The sequence below is a fragment of the Notolepis coatsorum genome (genome assembly GCF_963971535.1).
Source record: "Notolepis coatsorum genome assembly, chromosome: 18".
Taxonomy (NCBI): Eukaryota; Metazoa; Chordata; class Actinopteri; order Aulopiformes; family Paralepididae; genus Notolepis; species Notolepis coatsorum.
The window spans coordinates 2,033,040-2,058,900 of record NC_140182.1 but is presented as its reverse complement, the minus strand read 5'-3'; the positions used below and the strand labels follow the sequence as shown (position 1 = coordinate 2,058,900).

General features: G+C 44.0%; 1 protein-coding gene across 1 annotated transcript in view; it reads right to left on the bottom strand.

Annotated features, from left to right (window-relative positions):
- Nucleotides 1–25,861, bottom strand: part of cadps2 (Ca++-dependent secretion activator 2) — a gene marked incomplete at its 3' end in the record, with an annotated part of 521,480 nt that overhangs the window by 81,845 nt on the left and 413,774 nt on the right. Inside the window, 5 exon segments of the mRNA XM_084334474.1 lie at nucleotides 7,493–7,593; nucleotides 10,171–10,294; nucleotides 19,793–19,856; nucleotides 24,442–24,503; nucleotides 24,505–24,544. Coding sequence (XP_084190600.1) covers nucleotides 7,493–7,593; nucleotides 10,171–10,294; nucleotides 19,793–19,856; nucleotides 24,442–24,503; nucleotides 24,505–24,544 — 391 coding nt within the window.

Genomic DNA, 25,861 nt, shown 5'->3' with positions numbered 1-25,861 from the left:
AGACTCGGACTCGGACTTGTTAATTGATCAATATTATTTATTATTTATTTATAAATCGTTTTGTAATAATAGGCCCTAATCTTTTGGCATAAGATATTGATGGCTAGTGCATTTGTTTGGCTGTTGTGTCACAAAGTAAATAAACTCCCATTTAAACGGTGACTGCTGTGTCATTTATGTTTAATGTTGACCTTGTTTTATTTGTACGTCAGCTCTTTGACTGTGGAGTCGAGTGGACTCAACCTGGAGGACTGGGACTCAGACTCTGACTCGGGTGATGGAGATTCGACTCTGGCTCTTCTTTGGTGACTCGGACTTGGACTCCAACACCGGGGACTCGAGACTGGAGCTTTAGTGACTCGACTACAACAGTGGTCTGAGAGCAAGAACCTAAACTGCAGCCTGGAGGACAGACTCTGTCACTGAGACCCCCAGCAGGGATCTGGACCTGAGACCCCCAGCAGGGATCTGGAGCGCTGGATCTGGGTGCTGGACCTGACTCTGGACCCGACTGTCCTCACAGGGAAGTTCAAGGCCTGGATCTACCAGCATAGAATCCTCCCAAGGATCCCGTGGAACCGACTGGTGAACATGTGGAAGAGGACCGACACCAACGCTAGTGGGCTGGAGTGCAACAGGAAGCAGGCAGCAGAGAATGGAATGGAATGCATTTATATAAACGCCACACCGACACACACCGACACACACACACCGACACACACACACCGACACACACACACCGACACCGACACACCGACACACACACACACACACACACACACACACACACACACCGACACACACACACACACACACACACACACACCGACACACACACACTGACACACACTCACACACACACACACACACTCACCGCGCGAGGCGCCAACCTGCTCATCGGGAGCAGTCAGGGATAGTGTTGTCACGATACTGGCATTTCTAACTTCGATACGATACCTTGAAAAGTATCGATATTCGATACCACGGGGAAAAAGGTTCAACCTTAAAAAAAATTAAATTAAAAATTAAAAATTAAAATAAATGTTGCTTTTGTTGCTGGTTGATTCTCCTCAGCTTCTCTCTGGTACTATAAGAGAAGATAAATATAACACTTTTAAAACCCATGGAATGATACAATTAAAAAATAAATATATATATATATAAAATATATATATATATATTATACTTTTTTTTTTTACCAATAGGCGACTAACGACAACTTTTGGCCAATCATAGTCGACCATCCAAATCCTTAGTCGGGGACAGCCCTAGTATTTTCTCAAGCAGACAGTCAACACTGTAATCTGTGTTGCATGTACCTGACAAACTGAACTGTTTGTATTACAGGCATATTCCAACTTAACTGACTGCACATGTGTGTTATGTACCATGACCTTGTTTGCTCCTGTGTCACTGGGCATGCAGGTGAGGGCTGCTAATTAGCTAATTAGTGCTGATTGGTTACCTGCTGGGAGTTTAAAACCAGCCCTTGAGTCACACATGCAGGGTCTGTGGTTAGAGGAGAGTGGGGTTAAACAGATAGTTATCACGTTCTTCTATTCTTGTTTCTTTAGTTAGTATCAGTATTTCATGGTTAAAGTAGTCTTTTGGGTTAAACACGGGTTTTTGGTGTCGGTTTTGCACATAGGTTGCGGGCCTTTGAGCCAGGGTCGTAACAGTTGGGCGCTCGTCCGGGATATTTACCCCTAGAAATTGTTTGGTGTTTTTTTTTTTTTGTTGCATGGTGTGTCATGGTGCTATGGTTTGGGTGGTGTTCGTTACATATCGTGTTGAGTCCAGGGATAGGCGTCCTGTTCAGGGGGGCCGTTTCCCAAAACCTGTGTCTGCTGGTCAGTTAACTTCACCTCCTAGGCGGGGTGGTTCTGCTAGTGCATTCCCAGAAGGGATTATCTGTTTCTACTGTAAAGAACCTGGTCATATCGTTACTGGGTGCCCCGTGCTTGAGCAGAAAAATTTCAGAACGGTGGCTCTGGTAGAAACCATATGCAGAACACCTATGCCAGCGTTAGATGGTGATGGGGAAAGTATCAAACGTGTGGACAAAGAGCTTGAGGGTTCCTCAAGATTTATGATGGATGGATTTGTTTCCCTGACTAATGCACTAGAGTCCAAACAGGCTATAACAATTTGGAGAGATACCGGTGCTTTTCAGTCCCTCATTCTGGAGGGGTTTTTGCCGTTTTCAGAAAACTCTTCTTTGCATTCCGGTGTCGTTGTTCGGGGCTTTGGGGGTGGATTTGTGGATGCACCTTTGCATGAGGTCACGCTCAATTCTCCCTTAGTATCGGGCAATGTTGTTGTGGGGGTATGTTCTTACATTCCCATAAGGGGGGTGTCCTTCATTCTAGGGAATGATTTGGCTGGTGACAAAGTGTTGGCTACTCCAGTTGTAACTCCCATTCCTATGATTTCTGAGGTCCCTAATGAGCTGGCACAGAAACATCCAGGAGTGTTCCCTGTGTGTGCTGTGACACGGGAAATGTCAAAGGACAAAAGTGATGTTGTTGATACTTCGACTTGGGACATTACACTTAGTGACACATTCTTTGTTGAATTGAAATGTGTACCTGTTGAGAATTTTGGAAAGCACACTGTGGATGTACCTCTGCATAATGATTCTCTTGATTGTGCCTTTGTGTTAGGCCCGGTGGTGAAACCAGGGTTGACATGCGTGCCGGAGAGGCATGTGGTAGGAGATGTTCTGGCAGCGCAGTGTCTCAAGGTCTTCCCAGCCTGTACGGTGGCTGAGGCCACGAACTAATTGGAGGATGAGTGTGGGAAGGATGCTATGAGAGGTGCTGTTGATTCATGTGACACCGTTCTAGTTGAAGAGGCTACTAGGCCTGACTTAGGCTGCCAGCCTTCCCACAGTAGCTCTATTGTCCCTAATGTTTCACTTGTGGGCAGGGATGGTCCCAGTATGTCAGTTGATGATTCTGACATTGATCCACATGTCCACACTGATTCTCTGCCATGCACTAGGTGTGATGGTCAACCTAGTTACCGGTGTCCTGTGGAGCAGGAGCCGCCTTCGCGACCTGGTCTGTTGAGTGGCAGCCATTTTGATCAGGACAATGTTATTCTGGGTGACGCCATTTTAGATGGTGTTCCAGACGTTTTTGTGACTGACGTACTGCCATGTTCCAGGGACGGTGGGGCTGTACCTGAGGCGGTACATCCTACTCTGGATGTTCACGGTTTGCAGTTTCCTGAACTACCAGTGCCAGGTGGGATGGAGATGGGCGCGGTGGTGGTATCAGAGATCTATGGTTTTTGTTTTTCTGTGTTCTGTTCTGTTGAGCGCAGTGAGATTAGTTCTCAGATTGATTTTGGTTTGCAGTCTATTTTTGACAGGTCGGTATCGGTGGAGGGGCCTGTTGAAAGGGGGCTCATATGTGATGAGGTCTTGGTTGGTCGACGGGGTCATAAGTCTTACGCCTCAGCGGAGGAGGCGCCTGCCCCACTGCAGCCATGTACCGCAGTGGCGGAACCTTTTGTGAGGTCTACCTTGCCCGAGGGTCGGGACAGGGTTGTTTTTTGTTTTACACAGCATTGGCAAATGTTCCACAGTGGGGTGCATACAACACGGTTGGTGGTCGTGTTCGACAGGGGCCGGCCCGTTATCGCTGTTGTGGTAGTGGCCCTGACAACTAAGGGGTCACAGTTTTTTTTTTTGTTTATGGGTTTGATGTGTGTGGTTGCCTCTTGGGCAACCAGTTTGGTGGGGGAGGTGTTATGTACCATGACCTTGTTTGCTCCTGTGTCACTGGGCATGCAGGTGAGGGCTGCTAATTAGCTAATTAGTGCTGATTGGTTACCTGCTGGCAGCTTTAAAACCAGCCCTTGAGTCACACATGCAGGGTCTGTGGTTAGAGGAGAGTGGGGTTAAACAGATAGTTATCACGTTCTTCTATTCTTGTTTCTTTAGTTAGTATCAGTATTTCATGGTTAAAGTAGTCTTTTGGGTTAAACACAGGTTTTTGGTGTCGGTTTTGCACATAGGTTGCGGGCCTTTGAGCCAGGGTCGTAACAGTGTGTGTGTGTGTGGACTACTGTACTATTACAGGTATTGAAATGAACAATGCAACTTCCTTATACAAAAAAAGTAAAAAAAAATTATTATGAATAATTAAATGTCGATATTTCGGGAAATGAGTATTGAAAACGTTTTAAATATTCAGAATCGATATGTATCGATTTTTCGATATTTTTGACAACACTAGTCAGGGGTTAAGTGTCTTGCTCAAGGACCCTTCTTCGACACGCCGCTGACGGGAGCCGGAATCTAACTGGGAACCTGATTACCGGACGACCGCTCTACCCCCACTGCGGCCCCTAGCGGCAGCGAGCCCACGCTGGGTTATTATGGGTTCTTAAAAAGGAGTGGTCGTCTGAAGTCCGCTTCCAAGCTATAGGCCCTTCCCGGGCTCAGTTCGCTGGAGGGAGAAGACGTCAACATCGTTAGCTCCAAGCTCCACAAGGTGGCGCCATCCCTCCCCCGCGACGCTCCTCCAACACTGACGCATGTTCAGTCTCTACGCCGTCTCTCCTCATGATCACAGTGGCATCACGGGGGTTTAACGCCACGCCACGCCGGACCAAATCACATCTTCCACGCTGATCACATCCACCAACATGGATGTTACCAACATAATTACAACTAGTGGTGAAACGTCACTGTGGCTGTGTGTCCTATCTGAAGGTCAGAGTTCTCCCACCAGACTGCAGTGGTTTTAAGGACATCGGTCACTTTAATAGTCTAGGTTTCTAGCGGCACATTCCTCTTCCTGATGAGACCGGTTTGTCTATTCGGCGGATTATCTAAATCGTTGCTGCGAAAATCGAAAACCATTATGATTCTTTCTGAGCTCAAACTTAACGTCGAAATAAACCTTCGACTGCGACGGAGAAATGTGACAGAAAAAAAGGGTGAAGTGATGATGGCGTCGTGGTTGAAAACAACAGTGTGAATGAGAGAGTGACTCGTGGACGAACACACTGTGCACATTCCTCACACGGTGTCCTTCGCGGCACAAACTGTGTTTCCTTTCAGTTTCTTTTCAGCGACCCATTAGAGACGATTCTTCCAGAAGAACAGTTGTAATGAGAATGAACCCACTTGCCGGGTAAGAAGAGGCATCTGTGCCCACCAGGCCGAGACACATCCTCATCCGAGACAGTTGTGCCCTAGATGTACTCTGTACTGTACCACCCCACTGATTGATGTCAAGAACAACGTTGTTTATGTTTACGGTATGTTCACTTCCTATGCTTCGTGGGGTTCACACACAAGACGAAATTAAATAGAAGCATATAAGCAAATATAAGCACTTTTCATATAAGCATGAAAGTGCTTTATAAATAAACATGACTTGACTTGGGACTTGATGATTGACAGACAGGCTCGGGGTCTCACAAACCAAACAGATGTGACGACAACAAATTAACAAGACTGGGGGGGGGCTGTCAATATATGAAACACAAAGCTGGAAGGCTGTCAATATATGAAACACAAAGCTGGAAGGCTGTCAATATATGAAACACAAAGCTGTCAATATATGAAACACAAAGCTGTCAATATATGAAACACAAAGCTGGGGCCTGTCAATATATGAAACACAAAGCAGGAAGGCTGTCTCAATATATGAAACACAAAGCAGGAAGGCTGTCTCAATATATGAAACACAAAGCTGTCAATATATGAAACACAAAGCTGTCAATATATGAAACACAAAGCAGGAAGGCTGTCTCAATATATGAAACACAAAGCTGTCAATATATGAAACACAAAGCTGTCAATATATGAAACACAAAGCTGTCAATATATGAAACACAAAGCTGTCAATATATGAAACACAAAGCTGTCAATATATGAAACACAAAGCAGGTCATAAGACAAACTTACCTCCCTTCCCTTCCCAGGTTTAGCACAGAAGGAGAGGAAAGTGAGACAGTCAGAAAACAACAATGTCAACACAGCCTGTAACGCGTTCACGAAACTCTTAATTAAATCACTTTGACATCGCCGTAACTTAACAGACAAAAGAATAATTAAGGATACGTCGGTGTGCTTAAACTGCAAACGATTATGATTCTTCTTTAAAAAGTTCAGCGTCGTCGCCAGTGTGTGTGTGTGTGTGTGTGTGTGTGTGTGTGTGTGTGTGTGTGTGTGTGTGTGTGGCGCGACGGCGATATACCCATCCCTCCACCCTGCTTCCTCCAATTTGCCGCTGGCGCGACACCGCGACCTGCCGAGAGGCGCCTGCTCATCTTGTTTGTCTCCGTGACAGCCGATCAGAACAACAGCTTCCTATTATTAGCTCGGAAACAGATGCCTGAAGGCGCGCTGCTACTTAGGGCTGATCAGAGCGATCGCTGTGATCTCAACACCTGTGATTGATCAGTTTTGCACCGCGGTGGATGAGGAGCGAGCGCGGTGTTGCGTGGGCGTTGTTTTCATCCTGCCGCCGCCGTCGCAGACGCTACTACGACACCGGCACTTCATGTGGCATCTGCCGCTTTCGCAAAACACTTGCCACTTTAAAGTGCGGCGCTGATGGAAATGGACAGCGGCGCAATAAGTGATCACAAACTTTAATGAAACGACCACGCAGCGCAGCCGCTCGTCTCACGCTCGTTCAGCGGAGAGAGGAAATAAATAAATAAAAAGACCATCGGAAAATCTAAATATGCACTTCGAAAAGATAAATAGTTACCACGGTGTAACATAGTTTTGCGATGCAAATTTGTGAGCCGACGGCTCAGACAAACACTGGGGTCAAGTTATGACATGAATTATTTAGTTTTACCTTTATTTTCCACAATTTTGTGTACAAAAAAAGGATTTTTTACTTTGTTGCTGTAAATATAATTAGCGATCGTTTTTATTGTTTTTTACTAATGTCTTATGGTGATCATGCTAATGCTTGGTCAAATGGCAAATAACTAAAATATGCTTGTGTAATGGTTTAGTTCTTTAAAATGTATTACTTTACTATAATGTAGACCTGAATTGTCAGCGTCAGTGGTTAGAATAAAAAGTACGACCCGTCGACCTTATTGACTTCTAGACCTTTTTATCAACAACTATTCTATTTTAAAGTAACATGTACAGTAGCAATAGTTTCCCACATTTACAGTATGCGTATTAACCCTTTCACTACTACACTACAGAAGGTTAACCCTTTACTATCACACTACAGACGGTGGTAGTGAAAGGGCTAACCCTTTGTCGTGTGGCAGTGAAAGGGCTAACCCTTTGTCGTGTGGCAGTGAAAGGGTTAACCTTCTGTCGTGTGGTAGTGAAAGGGCTAACCATTTGGTAGTGCGGTAGTGAAAGGGTTGAGCCTCGCGCTGGTCTCAAGCCTCTCAGTGTCCATGAACACACGAATTATTCATCGATTTTAAAGTTATTTAAAAATAAAAACTGCAAACCCGTGTCAGGCGAAAGTTAAGAGTGTGGTAAGTATACCTCAGAATGGTGTTCGTCGTTCTGCTGCAGAACCTCGATGCACAGATCTCCCAAACGCATCATGTCCTCCAGTCTCTTGTCCGGCGCGGCTTGGGCGTCGACTGCAGCGCAGAACAAGAACACAGTCGTCAGCATACAGACAGGTTCCTGTACATGTTCCATACAGGATATACAAGATTATTTTATTGCCACACAACCAGGTTGGTGGTATTTTGTGATCGGTACAGAGTGTATCAACACTTTGAGTGCCACGGGTCCGGTGCCCCGGAACCCCGTTGCGTGCCACCACCCACTTCAATGACAGAGCTCTCATATTTGCGAATGCGTAAACTATATCTTAAATTATGGCCGTGTCTAATATGGCCGTCACTTATCAATGACTTGTTTGCCGGCAACATTGTCGAAACGGATTGTTTTTTTTTTAATCGGTTCATTTCCGTTTTATACCATTTTACAAAACGCTTGTTTCTTGAAAGTTTCCAAAAATGTCTGAAGATTCTGTGATAAACGCCCTTTACTGGAATACACTGGAATACACAAAACACGTTGTAATTTTTCTGCCTATTTATGAATAGTTTTCAAATAAACGCTAGATTATCGATAGTATATGTGTACTTATGCACGCTATAGAAGCGGGCTGAAAAATCTATTATCTTATTTCCTGATCGCACACACACACACACACACATACACACATATGGCACACGCTGATATATAGGTGAAAATAGCTCTGATTATCCCAAGACTGGTAAAATAGATTCCTTACCTCAGATCAGATGTTCTCCAAAAAGATTATTCCAATTCCTGATAGCCATTCCAAATATCGATCGCGTTTATTGATCCAACGCTGGGTACTAGAAACACACATTCTCCGCTGTTCTGGTGGTCGGCGATGACTTCGATCGTCTCCGGTTACTTGTCTGACAAGTAAAATGTGGAAGCAGGACTTTTTTTTCTCCATGCGTTTCATTCAATCCAATCCAAAGGGTTGCAGTACCATCCGGAGAGACGATAGGGGGCGGTATTTTACCTGTTCGAGTTCAGACAGATCCCCACTGGTAACGTGAGGCTAGATTGATGAAAAATGAATGGAAATTGATAATAAAAAAAAAAAACTATCAAAAACGAGATCTCTCGTCTCTCTCTGGCACTCAACGGTTGGCATGAACTAACTCACTGGCACTCAGTGTTAAGCTCTACAGTACATAACACTGGAGCATAGATACATTTACCAAGTTTACCATTTACCAACTCGCCAAGGGAGTTCAGGGTCCAAATGGAGGTTGGGAAGAAGCTGTCCTTGAAGCAGGTGGTTTTTGCGAGTGGGTGCCCCCCCCCCCCCAGAGCCTAATGTCTTGGCTACATTTGAAGAGTTAGTAGACACTCAGTATGATGTATGCCTACATGTATGCCAATCACTTCCTGTTTATCGTGCCTTTTCCCCCCAAATTCAACTGGATAAGGCACTCATTCAGTTTGGCCAATCAAATACATGTAGATAATACATTTACGGGCGACAGCTCGGGAGGTAGAGCAGTCGTCTGGTAATCCGGAGGTTCCCGGTTCGATTCCCGCTCCTCCTCCCGGGCAGCGCGTCGAAGTGTCCTTGAGCAAGACACTTAACCCCTGAACTGCTCCCGATGAGCAGGCTGGCACCTTGCGTGGTCGTTAGGGATGGGTACCGACCGAATCACGTCAGCAGTACCACAGGGTATTTAAAAAATAATAATATTAAGTCCGATGACGTCAGCGTTTTGTTTACCGCGAAACGAAACCTATGAAGTGTGCCGCACGTTCACGCCACAATACACGCTGACCTAGGATCTGACTTGATTCAACAACAAAGCAGTCGGGCGATGGCAATGTGGTTACACTTTACAAAGCTAGATGCAGACAACGCTTGCTGCAATATTCTATATTATATACAGTATATATTAACAAACTGTTCTAAATAAATAATAATGATAATAAATTATTTGAAGTTTTGATTTTTGATTTTTTTTTTTACAACAGAGGTAGGTAGATAACAATTTTGGAGACTAAACTACAGAAAAAAGGTACCCAACCCTAGTGGTCGCCGTAAGTGAATGGGTGAGTGAATGGGTGAGTGAATGGGTGAGTGAATGGGTGAGTGAATGGGTAAGTGAATGGGTAAGTGAATGGGTAAGTGAATGGGTGAGTGAATGGGTGAGTGAATGGGTGAGTGAATGGGTGAGTGAATGGGTGAGTGAATGAATGTGTGAAATGTGAGTAACAAATTGTAAAGCAACCAGAACAACACCAGGGGGAGGAAAGGGTTTTAGTGGGGCGGCGTGGCTCAGGGGTAGAGCGGGTCGTCCAATGATCGAAGGGTTGGTGGTTCAAATCCCGCTCAAGCCCATGTCCATCCCACTGCCGTTGTGTCCTTGGGCAAGACACTTAACCTACTTGCCTCGTATGAATGTGTATGAATGTGTATGAATATTGGTGGTGGTCGGAGGGGCCGTAGGCGATGATTATTCGCCACGCTTCCGTGAGTCTGCCTCAGGGCAGCTCTGGCTGCAATTGTAGCTTACCACCACCGGTATGACTGTGTATGAACAAATAATGGACTCTGTGAAGCGCTCTGGGGTCACTGGGGTGTCACGAAGAGCGCTATATAAATCCAATCCATTATTATTATTATTAAACATACAGACCCTGGATCTGTGCGTATTCCGTCAGCTGTATGTAGTTTATGTGGGCGGCTTTCTCCAGACACTTCTGCACCAGCCTCTGCATCTCCTCCGGGGGCACCGGCGTGGTGATGTCCTTCATCAGGACCTGAGAAGAGGCACACGTTACGAGCGCAGGGTTCCCACAGACACTGCTAAATGAAATTCAAGGACTTTCAAGTACTTTTCCAAGCACCATTTTTCATTTTAACACTTTGGGTGCCGGGAAACGCTTTACAGCGTCTTTCCCGGCCATGCTCAAGGTGCCGAGGACGCTGTACAGCGTCTTTGATCTGTTTACATCTTTTTTCGATTTTCCCCGTCTGAACTTCACCGCCGAGCTTTTGGAAGAAAATTTTAACCGGAAACTGCATTTCCTCTCAAATTTCACTAGGTGGCAGTGTCCCCCTATTTTCTAACACTATCACAATAGGGGGAATATTGTACCCCACAATGAATCTGGCATTTGATTGGCCAGCATACCTGGCCAATGTAACCACAGGTATAAAACGTTAGCGCGATCCCAGAATCTACGAGGTTTTGGAGGAGAGAGAGAGAGAGAGATAGATAGAGCGATAGAGAGAGAGAGAGAGAGATTGAGAGAGAGATTTGAATTGAGATCAGCCTATAGTCTATATTTATAGTGTTATACAGTATAGTGGTAGTATCAGACTAATTGTAAGGTTTCAGCTGTGCTTTAGAAAGTACTTAGTCGTGCTAAGTAGTAGTACTATTCGAGGGATTAGTGTGTAGTCTAGGTAGTATATTTCAGTAGTAGTAATAGTAGTTTGATCAGTTAGTAGTTTCATTTAGATCAGTATGAAGAGACGTAGTGTAGGAAAGCGAGGGGACAATCCGGCGGCGGGTCGCTTTGTTCAGACGAAGCTGGCGTTTGGACCCGCGGTTGTTCAAGCAGCAGCAGCACCAACAGCACCAACGTCTTTGGTAGCTCCGATCGGAGAGAGCCGTGAGACCGTTGCTGGGCCCAGTAACGCGTCTCTCCCCGGGACCGGGAGCGGCTCTACCCGACGCAGTTCGAGGAAGAGGAAGGCTGCCGCTGTGGTCATAGCTTCTTCATGCGAGTCAGGGGACAGCGATTCGACCGCCCACGAATCTGATGGGAGCGCCGATTGGGAACCACCAGGTAATTACACGGTCTTATATATATATATATATATATGTGTGTGTGTGAAACGTGTATTTGATGATTTACATACTGTGACTATGTAACGTTAGTTCGACAAACCAACGGCGATATGCATGTGATTGTGTGTGTGTGTGAAACGTGTATTTGATGATTTACATACTGTGACTGTCTATGTAACGTTAGTTCGACAAACCAACGCCGGCGATATGCATGTGATTGTGTGTGTGTGAAACGTGTATTTGATGATTTACCTACCGCTTATTCTGTGACTATGTAACGTTAGTTTGCCAAACCTAACGCTGATATGCATTTATTATATTCTAGCTCCGGAATCATCTGACGATGATCTCGGCTTGGGTCGGAGGTATGAGTCTGATTCATCGCACGATTCAGACGTGGGAGTCGGACACGGTGGTGGTCGACGGGGCAACGGTACGTCATGTTTACTAATGCAATGTGAATATTGTTTTGTGCATGTTCAAATCGATAGTTGAATGATATAGGATATAGTAGGGATGTAGAGTACAGGCCACGCGACCATGTGCTACAGTTAGGTTGTCTTGTGTGCGTGTGTGTGTGTGTGTGTGTGCATGTGCACGCCCTTTGAAGTGGCTCTTTGAAGTGTGTAGCTATCATGTAAGTGATAATAGTTGCATGCTGGGCATGATACGACGTGGTGGTGGTGGTCGACGTGGTAATTGGTATGTTGCAATGTGAATATTGTTTTGTGCATGTTCAAATCGATAGTTGAATGATATAGGATATAGTAGGCATGCAGTACAGGCCACGCTACCATGTGCTACAGTTAGGTTGTCTTGTGTGCGTGTGTGTGTGTGTGTGTGCATGTGCACGCCCTTTGAAGTGGCTCTTTGAAGTGTGTAGCTATCATGTAAGTGATAATAGTTGCATGCTGGGCATGATACGACGTGGTGGTGGTGGTCGACGTGGTAATTGGTATGTTGCAATGTGAATATTGTTTTGTGCATGTTCAAATCGATAGTTGAATGATATAGGATATAGTAGGCATGCAGTACAGGCCACGCTACCATGTGCTACAGTTAGGTTGTCTTGTGTGCGTGTGTGTGTGTGTGTGTGCATGTGCACGCCCTTTGAAGTGGCTCTTTGAAGTGTGTAGCTATCATGTAAGTGATAATAGTTGCATGCTGGGCATGATACGACGTGGTGGTGGTGGTCGACGTGGTAATTGGTATGTTGCAATGTGAATATTGTTTTGTGCATGTTCAAATCGATAGTTGAATGATATAGGATATAGTAGGCATGTACAGGCCACTACATTTAGTTACATGGATGTGTGTGTGTGTGTGTGTGTAGATGCCTCACCCCATGCCATTTGATGTGTGTGTGTATGTGTGTGTGTGTGTGTGCAGTGTGTGTACACACACACACACACAAGATCAAAAGACATGCATCCTCTCCAACACCTTTGAACTTCGCAGTACATGGTGAGGCCTCTATATGCAAATTCCATTGATTACAGCACACACATACACAATGGCATGGACACATGGCGAGGCCTATATTTAAATGCATGGTTGTGTAGCATATGTAAAATTCCATTGATTACAACACACACACATGTACATGCTTTGATGGCCGCTGATTTATTTTGTGTTCACACAGCAGAACACTCCGAAACCGAATCCGGGGCCAATACACCAACATGCTTGGGTATGTACTAACTACATTTATGTATGTGTAAATGTATTACTATTGTGTTTTGTGAGACTTACTTACTGAATGAATTTAATCCAATTCAGATTCTGGCGCAGACCCTGCAGATAGTGACGCTGAGACTGGCAACGACATAGGATCACATTCTACTCCTGCAGGTAATTGTACATGGTGGTGACTGGCTGCTGCTAGAGCCTGGGCCTGGTGGTAGCTGGCTGCTGCTAGAGCCTGGGCCTGGTGGTGACTGGCTGCTGCTAGAGCCTGGGCCTGGTGGTGACTGGCTGCTGCAGGGCCTGGGCCTGGTGGTGACTGGCTGCTGCAGGGCCTGGGCCTGGTGGTGACTGGCTGCTGCAGGGCCTGGTCTGGTGGTGATGGTGGTAAATACAATGACAATGCGTTGCCCTAGTGTAATGTATTACATCATGTGATTCTAGAACTGGATGCTAGTCTGGACATGCCGGAACCTGTTGCAGGGCGGAAACGCACATCTAAGAGCGGTAAGTTGGCCTCACTCTGCACACCACTTCCAGCTCTGACCTCTGACCCCCACACCACGTCCAGCTCTGACATCTGAACCCCACACACACTCACTCATTCACTCACACAGTTTGTAACTACGTGGCATATGAATGTCTACAGTAGGGGTGTTATAGTATATTTGTATAATTGACAGGTCGTGGAGGAGCGAAGAGCAGGGCTGCGATCCGTCAGGAAGAGGAGAATGCCTGGTCTCGTGAGGGCTGGGTGCCTCAAAGGATCCCCTTCACAGCCCAACCGGGGTTGCTCCAGGACGCCAAGGCACTCAGATCTTACCGGCCTGCGAAATGGATGGATCTGTTCCTGACAGATGCTTTTCTGAACTCTATTGTTGCCCAGTCCAACCTCTACGCTGAGCAGTCCATTGCCCGGCTGGACCCCACGCTAACCAGTAGCAGGGCACTGCTTTGGAAGCCCCTCACATTGAAGGAGCTGAAGAAGTTCCTCGGACTCCATTTCCTTAGCAGTGTCCTGCGGAAGCCTCGCGTGGACCAGATGTGGACCACTGACGACATGATGTACACACCGTACTACTCTGATACCATGCCACGCAACAGGTTCCAATTGATCTGGCGATTCCTCCACTTTGCGGACAATACTTCCCTGGAGGTTAGAGACAAATTGTGCAAAGTACGCCCTGTAGTCGACCATGTAAACACGAGGTGCAAGGAGCTGTACCAGCCTGAACGCGAGCTCGCCATTGACGAGGGGGTGATGGCATGGCGAGGCCGCCTGACCTTCCGGGTCTACAACCCCAACAAGCCCACCCGCTATGGCATCAAGTCCTACTTCCTGTGCGAATCACGCACAGGATATTGCTTTTCATTTAAGCCATATTGTCGGGAAGGCTCGCTCCTGGGGGACACGGTCGTCGGTCTGCTTGGACGTCTGTCTGGGGCCGGCTATACGCTCTACATGGACAACTTCTACAACTCGGTACGTATGTCAGCCAGGCTCCGACAGTTGAGGACCGACGTCTGTGGTACCCTCAGGAAGCACCGGGGCGAGCCAGCCATCATCAAGAACATTACCAAACGTGACATCGGTGTGGGGGAGCGCATTGCGGTCAACAACAAGGAGGTCCTGATCGTGGCATGGCGCGATAAGAGAATCGTGAAGACCATCAGCAGCTTCCACGAGGACACTATGGAAAAGGCGATGGTGTGGAAGAAGCAGAAGAAGGGCAAAGCGCTGAGGGTGGAGATGCTCAAGCCAACATCAATCCTGGAGTACAATAAATTCATGAACGGCGTCGATCAGCTGGATCAAAATATATCGTACTATCCGGTTACACGTAAGACTGGAAAGTGGACCAAAAAGTTTGTGATGTATCTGATCCAAATATGTATCTTCAACGCGTTTGTCTTGTACAAAAAAAAGCACCCACAAGGGCATTACTCCAACCTCTTCCGGTTCACCAGGGCTGTGGCGCGGACCTACACAGACGGTAAGGAGAAGAAGATTCCTGGGGTGACAGCGGAGATGGAGGCGGAGGCGGAGGCAGGGGAGGAGGCAGGGGAGGAGGCAGGGGGTGGGGATGAGGAGGAGGCAGGGGCTGAGCAGGTGGGGCGTGTCGACCCTAGGGCCCCACTGGGGGACCCGCAGAGCAGATTAGTGGGTGGCTTTGTGAAGCATGTAATGGTTGCATACAAAGCCACCCCGAAGAGAAAGCTACCGTGTAGGAAATGTCGTGTCTGCAGTAGGCGTGGCATCAGGAGTGAGACCAGATATTTTTGCACATCGTGCAAAGTCCCCCTGCATCGTGACAAATGCTTCGCTCTGTACCACACAAAGAGGGATTTCTCTAAATAGTTTCTTTATTAGTTGTCATACAGAAGTACAGACTACTTCTAAATAATCCGGCACACAGAAGTACAGATTACTTCTAAATAATCCATCATTGTGTGATACAGACAGAACCATGTGTACCGGTACATAGTATAGCTAGCTGAGTGTAGTATAGTATAGTGTAGTATAGTATAGTATAGTATATTGTAGTATAGTATAGTATAGTATAGTGTATGGGTAGTTGCACTGTTTTCTGTACAAGACAAATGCGTTGAACACATGTATTTGGGCCACGGTTGTCGATATTGCATAGGCATGTTTGGACCACTTGCAGATGAGACGTTATGTTAGCGATCTAGCTGTATCGACTCCATTCATAATTTGCATTGTGTGTGTATATAGTTTTTTTTTATTTATCTTTTTCCCCCCTCATTTTTACCGTTTGCACAGAACCAATGGTTGCTGACAGTCACCCAGTTTAAAAAAGTATATACTGTAGGTAACATACCACACTTTTCTAATGCAGTCCATTGGCCTATTATTTATATACTTTGGAAGCATGTATTGGATATTTTTTGGTCCACAGATCATCTGGCGCTTCATCCATTTATCAATGGACAATGCAGTCATCGATGCGAGAGACCAAGTAAGATATGCCCTGTAGTTCATGTGACGTGAATGTTACCAGCAAACTTCTAAATGCACTGAAACAATGGTTGGTTATCCTCCAGTGTTCACTTTTTATAAGGTATTGTCTTTGTAAATTACCATAATCCTATACTGTGAATGTTACCAACAAACTCCTAAATGCACTGACACAATGGTTGGTTATCATCAGCCAGTGTTCACTTTTTATAAGGTATTGTCTTGGTAAATTACCATAATCCTATACTGTGAATGTTACCAACAAACTCCTAAATGCACTGAAACAATGGTTGGTTATCATCACAGTGTTCACTTTTTATAAGGTATTGTCTTGGTAAATTACCATAATCCTATACTGTGAATGTTACCAACAAACTCCTAAATGCACTGAAACAATGGTTGGTTATCATCACAGTGTTCACTTTTTATAAGGTATTGTCTTGGTAAATTACCATAATCCTATACTGTGAATGTTACCAACAAACTCCTAAATGCACTGAAACAATGGTTGGTTATCATCACAGTGTTCACTTTTTATAAGGTATTGTCTTGGTAAATTACCATAATCCTATACTGTGAATGTTACCAACAAACTCCTAAATGCACTGAAACAATGGTTGATTATCCTCCAGTGTTCACTTTTTATAAGGTATTGTCTTGGTAAATTACCATAATCCTATACTGTGAATGTTACCAACAAACTCCTAAATGCACTGAAACAATGGTTGATTATCCTCCAGTGTTCACTTTTTATAAGGTATTGTCTTGGTAAATTACCATAATCCTATACTGTGAATGTTACCAACAAACTCCTAAATGCACTGAAACAATGGTTGGTTATCCTCCAGTGTTCACTTTTTATAAGGTATTGTCTTTGTAAATTACCATAATCCTATACTGTGAATGTTACCAACAAACTCCTAAATGCACTGACACAATGGTTGGTTATCATCAGCCAGTGTTCACTTTTTATAAGGTATTGTCTTGGTAAATTACCATAATCCTATACTGTGAATGTTACCAACAAACTCCTAAATGCACTGAAACAATGGTTGATTATCCTCCAGTGTTCACTTTTTATAAGGTATTGTATTGGTAAATTACCATAATCCTATACTGTGAATGTTACCAACAAACTCCTAAATGCACTGAAACAATGGTTGATTATCCTCCAGTGTTCACTTTTTATAAGGTATTGTCTTGGTAAATTACCATAATCCTATACTGTGAATGTTACCAACAAACTCCTAAATGCACTGAAACAATGGTTGATTATCCTCCAGTGTTCACTTTTTATAAGGTATTGTCTTGGTAAATTACCATAATCCTATACTGTGAATGTTACCAACAAACTCCTAAATGCACTGAAACAATGGTTGGTTATCATCACAGTGTTCACTTTTTATAAGGTATTGTCTTGGTAAATTACCATAATCCTATACTGTGAATGTTACCAACAAACTCCTAAATGCACTGAAACAATGGTTGATTATCCTCCAGTGTTCACTTTTTATAAGGTATTGTATTGGTAAATTACCATAATCCTATACTGTGAATGTTACCAACAAACTCCTAAATGCACTGAAACAATGGTTGATTATCCTCCAGTGTTCACTTTTTATAAGGTATTGTCTTGGTAAATTACCATAATCCTATACTGTGAATGTTACCAGCATATAATGCACAGCAACAATGGTTGGTACTGATGACTTGTCACCCAGTTTATTGAACATATTTTACAATAAAAATGTTCATGGCATCAAAGTTTCAAGTTTTTTGCATTGTAAAGTATTCTGTATTTTATAATAATGTTGTCTGGACCTACACCAGTAGTTATAAAACTTACTTGTTCATTAGCGCCAGGCATATCAATCAAATGACCAACAAAGTAATCAATCAATCAAACAAATCAATCTATGAATCAAACTATCAACAAAACAATCAAACATTCTATCAAGCAAATGACCAACAAAGTAATCAATCAAACAAATCAATCTATGAATCAAACTATCAACAAAACAATCAAACATTCTATCAATCAAATGACCAACAAAGTAATCAATCAATCAAACCAATCAATCTATGAATCAAACTATCAACAAAACAATAAAACATTCTATCAAGCAAATTACCAACAAAACAATCAAACATTCTATCAATCAAATGACCAACAAAGTAATCAATCAATCAAACAAATCAATCTATGAATCAAACTATCAACAAAACAATCAAACATTCTATCAATCAAATGACCAACAAAGTAATCAATCAATCAAACCAATCAATCTATGAATCAAACTATCAACAAAACAATCAAACATTCTATCAATCAAATGACCAACAAAGTAATCAATCAATCAAACCAATCAATCTATGAATCAAACTATCAACAAAACAATCAAACATTCTATCAAGCAAACTATCAACAAAACAATCAAACATTCTATCAATCAAATGACCAACAAAGTAATCAATCAATCAAACAAATCAATCTATGAATCAAACTATCAACAAAACAATCAAACATTCTATCAATCAAATGACCAACAAAGTAATCAATCAATCAAACCAATCAATCTATGAATCAAACTATCAACAAAACAATCAAACATTCTATCAAGCAAATTACCAACAAAGTAATCAATCAATCAAACAAATCAATCTATGAATCAAACTATCAACAAAACAATCAAACATTCTATCAAGCAAACTATCAACAAAACAATCAAACATTCTATCAATCAAATGACCAACAAAGTAATCAATCAATCAAACAAATCAATCTATGAATCAAACTATCAACAAAACAATCAAACATTCTATCAATCAAATGACCAACAAAGTAATCAATCAATCAAACAAATCAATCTATGAATCAAACTATCAACAAAACAATCAAACATTCTATCAATCAAATGACCAACAAAGTAATCAATCAATCAAACAAATCAATCTATGAATCAAACTATCAACAAAACAATAAAACATTCTATCAATCAAACCAATAAAACAATCTGTCAAACAATCAATCAATCAAACCATCCATCCATCCATCCCAGTCTAAATTGCTTTATAACACGTTCAGTACCTATTATCACCCCGCCGGCACACCTTTCATAAAAGTGCCTGTAACTTCTGTTCTAAATAATTTACCTCCACTTTTATCTTTTGTTGACGTTTTTTAACTTGTAATTGTGAACGAACGAAGACATGCAGAAACAAACGGTTTTTTGCATTGTGTACATCAACTTGTCGTCTTCAAATGAGCCCAACCATTTCCCCATAGTTATAATATAAAATATAGAAATAGCTCCGCTAAGATCATGAGATATGCTAGAATCGTCCAGGAATCCTGGCAACCCACAGTCATTTTCCGGATTTTTGGCCGGCACCCAAAGTGTTAAAAGGATCCAATTTACTTTTAAATGCGTTTTTTTTTTATATTGGAAACAAATCGGATCCAATATTTATGGCCTATTTCCGACAATTAGTTACACTTTAAATAAAACATTTAAATGTCTTGATTCAGAAATTTTTTATCATGGATGAACAAAACCTTCAATGCGAATGATTGATTTTAATTTCAAGGACTTTTTAAGCACCTTGTTAAAAAAAATTGCTGTTTTCAAGGAATTTTAAGCACTTCAAGGACCTTGTGCGAACCCTGCTGAGAGAAGTCAAACGTTGGCGGCGCGTCAAAAGTCATGAGCGGTTTCCAAAAAAATCACTTCTAGGGGTGTAACCAAATTAAAAAAAGAATGCAAAATATATTTTCAAATGCCCATTATTATTATTTACCCGTTCCTGCAGGGAGAGCGTTGCTTTCAGAGCCCCGTCTGGTCGTCCAAACGGAAAACAGTACCTGGAGACACAAAAGTGAGTCGGCAACACATTTAGCAGAACTTCAAGGACAACATGGTAAAAAAGGCACAAAGAACGCAACAGAACACACACTGCGGTCGGCGCCGCCAACAGACACCCACGTTCTTTCACATCGTTACACAAAAGGACGTCTTCTAACCCGGCGTTTATTTGGTGAATTGGTTCACTCGGGTTTCACGTTGCTAACTGACTCAACGAATCCCCGCTTCCAAAAAACCGCAGCTCTACGGGTCACGCCGGGCCGATAGGGTGAAAACAGAACTTCGTCCTCCTCACTGCCTTCACCGTGACACCGCCGTAAAGGAACGAGGACGGAAAGTTACAAAGTATAGCACTAGAATTGGGGCGGCTGGGTGTCGCAGCGGACATTGTGCTCGTCACCAACGCAAGAGACACCGCGTTCGACTCTGGCTGTCGGCGTTGCCTCCGGCTTGGACCGGCCGTCATACTGACTCAATTGGCAGAGTCAGCGGGTGGGGAGTCGATGGGTGGTAATCTGGACGTTGTGGACAGCGACTCCTACAGGTCGGTTGGGGGACGCCTGCACAGCAGAGACAGGAAGTAGCAGGGGCAGTGTGAGCCTCCCACGCGTTACACCTCGCCACTGAGAGTCCGCGCTGGCAGGTGAAAAGATGTGACAGGCTGCCTCCTCGTGTACAGGAGGGGACACGTGATGCAAGGCTTCTATCCTCCCTACGACCGACCTGTGGGGGGGCATATGCGAGCAACGTTCAAGACAGGGGAGGGGAGAATTGGCACAGTGGAATTGGGATGGGAGACAAATTTAAAAAGAGGAGAAAAAGTGGATAAAAAAATAAAAGTATAGCTCCAGAGTTGATAGGTTTGACTTGCCGTCAGTCAGGCGTGATGGGGAGGCGGGTTGCCAGGCAATTTATGTTGCTCTGGTATTTCCAGAGAACGGAAAAGCAAAAAGTCACAAAAGTGGTGCGTCTGAAGGTCACGGCGGGATCAGGGACAACATCGAGGAGCGCGACAGAAGAGAAATGATTCACCGACCGATCCTCCTTCCTGTTTTCGGTCTGACTGCATTCCGAGTTCGACGGAGCAGATGTACATTATTTGAGCGGTTTGTTGTCGTCACCAGCTCCCAGACGAACCAATTAAACAGAATGCTGTGTTTTTTATTTAGCCGATACAAAAAAAAAAAACATTGTTTGTAATAATGAACGTCTTGAGCATCAGAATAATATTGAATGCCGGGAAAGGTTGGATATTACACCATATTATGGTGTATCGGCTACTAATATCCAACCTTTCCTGTCTTTCATACATTCCACAGGATATGTAAACCATAGACTGAATCACAAGTGAAACACAGTAGCGTCGCTGTGATCTCCTTCCTTTTCCAGTTCAACGTGCTGCAGATACAGATATAGATATGTTACAGATCACATGCAGCCACTGGATGTAGGACTGGAGAGCCATGTATCCAGTAGGGAGGGGAGTCATGCCTGCAACATGTAGGGAGGGGGGACATGCCTGCAACATGTAGGGAGGGGGGACATGCCTGCAACATGTAGGGAGGGGGGACATGCCTGCAACATGCAAACAACAACATACATAATGGACCCGCAAAAATGTTTTAAATAATAAATTAATCAATCATCTTTTTTAACATTAATTAAAAAACATTTCGGGGGAAGGTTGCTGCAATAACTTTATTCCACACATTTCTAAAAGCTGTGTGGATGTATTATTTGGAAAAAGAGAAAAAGACGACTCGACATGAAAATGTCACCAATAGCACCTTTAAGAAAAATCATTACTAAATTAGTAAAAAATTTTATAAAAAAAAAAAACTCTGGTCTGTGTGCTACATTAACCCTTTCACTGCCACACGACAGCCGGTTAACCCTTTCACTGTGACAATACAGAAGGTTAGCCCTTTACTATCACACAACCGACGGCGATGCTCCATCATTAGCATCATTAGCTCCGCATTTGCATTTGCGGAGCTAATGATGCTAATGATGGAGCATCGCCGTCGGTTGTGTGATAGTAAAGGGCTAACCTTCTGTCATGTGGCAGTGAACGGGTTAACCCTTTCACAACCACTACCAACCGGTTAACCCTTTCACTGCGACAATACACAGAAGGTTAACCCTTTCACGGCCGCACTTACCAAACGGTTAACCCTTTCACTGCCACACTACAGCAGGTTAACCCTTTACTATCACACTAATAACCACACAGGTAACCGTCGGTAGTGTGATAGTAAAGGGTTAAAACCTTCTGTAGTGTGGCAGTGAAAGGGTTAACATAACCACATAACATAGCGTCTGCCCCTCATCCCTTTCTGCCAGCCTCCCCACCACTGTCTCTCCTCCTCTCACGCTGCCAGACTCCTTCTCTCCGGTCGCCTCAGAGCAGGTTTCTATAGCGCTGCACAAACTAAACCCTCTTTTAATCCCCTCGATGCTGTTCCCTCATCCCTGATTTTAGAGGTCCTTGACTCAATTGGTCCCACAATTCTGTCAACAATTAACCGCTCTCTGGCATCAGGTTCTGTCCCTAGCCTTTTTAAAACATGCCATAGTTCAACCTCTTAAAAAAAAAAAAGGCAAACCTAGACCCCTCTCTTCCTGAGAATTATAGACCAATCTCCAAACTGCCTCTGCTGTCCAAGGCGCTGGAGAAAACTGTGGCTGAGCAGCTTCTCATGGTTCTAGAAAACCATAATCTGCACGACCCATTCTCCAATCAGGCTTTCGGAACATTTCATTCCACCGAAACAGCCCTTCTTAAGGTTACCAATGACATTGTAATGGCTGCAGATGACGGTAAACACACACTATTAGTTTTATTGGACCTCAGCGCAGCCTTTGACACGGTTGATCGTGTGGTTATGGTGCGTAGGCTCAATGATGTGTTTGGGATCTCTGGGTCAGCACTGAGATGGTTCTCATCTTACCTAGCTGATAGAAGCTTTTCTGTGTCTGTGGGGCAGTTCATGTCGGACTCTACCCCACTGTCCTGTGGGGTTCCGCAGGGTTCTGTGCTAGGGCCAATGCTGTTCTCCCTATATATGTTTCCCCTAAGCCAGATTATTAAACGTTTTAATGGAATATTTTATCAATTTTATGCGGATGACATCCAATTGTATTGTTCTTTTAAGCCCAGTGAGTGTAATATTTTTTGCATTATTAATGAATGCATCGATGCCATCAAGAGCTGGATGGCTGATACTATCCTTCAGCTTAATGCAAGTAAGACAGAAGCCCTCATTATTGCTCCCGACCACATCATCCCCATTATAAAATATTCTATTGGACCCTTAGGTCAGTGTGTCAAACCTCATGTGAGGAACTTAAGTGTAATTTTCGATGACTCTCTGTCTTTTAACAGCCATGTCAACCAGCTCACACGGTCACGTTTTTATCAGCTCAGAAACATTGCCAAATTAAGATTAGTTGTTTCTAGAGCTGAAATGGAAATGATCATCCATGCTTTTATTTCATCACGCCTGGACTATTGCAATTCAATGTTTACCTGTCTGGATAAATTCCCTTTCTATGCGTTCACTTGACTCCCTATCCACTTTTAAGGAACAGTTGAAAACGTTTTTATTCAGACAGGCTTTTAATTAATTCCTAGTTGTATACGTTTGTTCATTTATTTATAATTGTTGTTTTGTTTTTAGGACTGACATTTATGTTGCACTCATATTTAGTTATTTAATTGTAATTATGCCTATGCTTACGATGTGTCAGAATTGTTTTATGTGTAGTGCGTTCATCTCTATGTTGCTATGTTTTACTCCTGTGAAGCACTTTGTGATTTTATCTGTGAAGGGTGCTATACAAATAAAGTTTACTTACTTACTTACTTACAACATCGCCCGGATATTGTTTACCACCATGAGCTGCTAATGACCCCCCTGCTACCCCCCCCCCCCCCCCCCCCCCCCAGCGCTATTCCAACTCCCGACCACCCTCTCCTCTCCATTCTCATAGGCCAGATGGAGGGTCCCTCACAGAGAGAGGGGGGGGAGAGAGAGAGAGAGAGACAGAGAGAGAGAGAGAGAGAGAGAGACAGAGAGAGAGAGAGAGGGAGGAGGGAGAGGGAGGGAGAGAGAGAGGGAGAGGGAGAGGGAGAGGGAGAGGGAGAGGGAGGAGAGGGAGAGGGAGAGAGAGAGAGAGAGAGAGAGAGAGAGAGAGAGATATTGAGGCCCAGATGGAGGGCCCCCCTCACGGGCGCTGAAGGGTTTAAAGAACCAGTAATGGCACATCATGTCCATTGAGCGCAGCATCATTCAAGGCCTTGGTCGGCCACCTTCACAATGGCGGGACAATGCGCTCACAGAGGGCAGCGTCACACAGGGCAGCGCGCACTGAATGGCAACACGCAGATGTGCGAAGGTGTCTCTCAAGGCGACGTATATATGTGTGTTTTGCACCTGTATGTCACTGTGGGGGGGGGGGGGGGGGCCTGGCAATATATTCACAGCATTACGGCTATTACTGAAAATCAATATTTTGCTCATGATGTACGATAAGCCCCTTTTTTTTACAGAGCCGTTTCAAAAGCATCACCTTTGGTTTTACCTAAAGTGGGTGATCTGGTGGTCGAGCAGCGCCATGAGGCGACCTCGTATCTCCTCAAACTGCGCTTCTCTCCTCCGCGGTGACGGTTCCCATTCCATCTGGTCTGGGAAGAGAAACAAATATGGACACACACACACACGCGCGCGCACCACCACACACACACACACACACACACACACACACACACACACACACACACACACACACACACACACACACACACACACACACACACACACACACACACACACACACACACACACACACACACACACACACACACACACACACACACACACACACACACAGTTAGTCGAGCGCTTCATTACTGTTTGCAAAGCTTTCATTCCCTTCTTGCCTTCCTCTGAATAGGCACTCTGGGAAAAGGGAGAGAGAAGAAAAAATGCAATCACCAGCGAGCGCGACCAGCCTTGACTTCCTGGGCTTCTTTCGCAGCCGAGAGAGAAAAGCCGCCTCTCAAAACGGCACTCGCGGTCGCGGCGCAAACAACCCGGGGAGGTTGTCTGTTAATGAGCTGTTCTCACAAAAGCCGCTCTGTGGCGCAGCCTCGAGTGGGAACAAAACTTGCTGCATTTGTGGCCACATATTTTCCTGACTTTCAATCTCTATAAATGAAAAAAAGTGACGAGCATGAAGTCTGTAGTTAAGTAGTTTGGCTTTGAGCAATACGGCATATGACCTTTTATCCGCTCTGTATCGTCTTTAGAATCACCACTGTTGGTTTAAATAAAATGGCCGCTGTTAGCTTAAATTAAATTACCACCGTTGTTAGCTTAAATAAAATGACCGCCATTATAAAATGACCACTGTTGTTAGCTTAAATTAAATGACCACTGTTGTTAGCTTAAATTAAATGACCACTGTTGTTAGCTTAAATTAAATGACCACTGTTCTTAGCTTAAATAAAATGACCGGCATTATAAAATGACCACTGTTGTTAGCTTAAATTAAATTACCACTGTTGTTAGCTTAAATTAAATGACCACTGTTCTTAGCTTAAATAAAATGGCCGCCATTATAAAATGACCACCGTTGTTAGCTTAAATAAAATGACCACCGTTGTTAACTTAATGGCCGCTGTGTTGTTAAATACATGTTTCATGACCATGAATTATGCAAGCTACTCAAACAAACTCATGACAAATTACAAAAACTATACAAATAACGTTACACTATATAGTCGGTTTAGGCAAACATTTTCTTCTAAATGCCGTATCGACTGTCGTCTCGTGAGGACATTATTTACCAGAACTAGGTGGCATAAAGTGCGCTACACGGGATCTTAAGGAGCGAGCGACAATAGGAACTTGTAGTGCATTGTGTCGGAGCTCCGGGGCCTCTCTCAGCTCCTCTCCACTCAATGGCCAAAAGGCCCTGTTTTGTAACGAGGCGCGGCTCT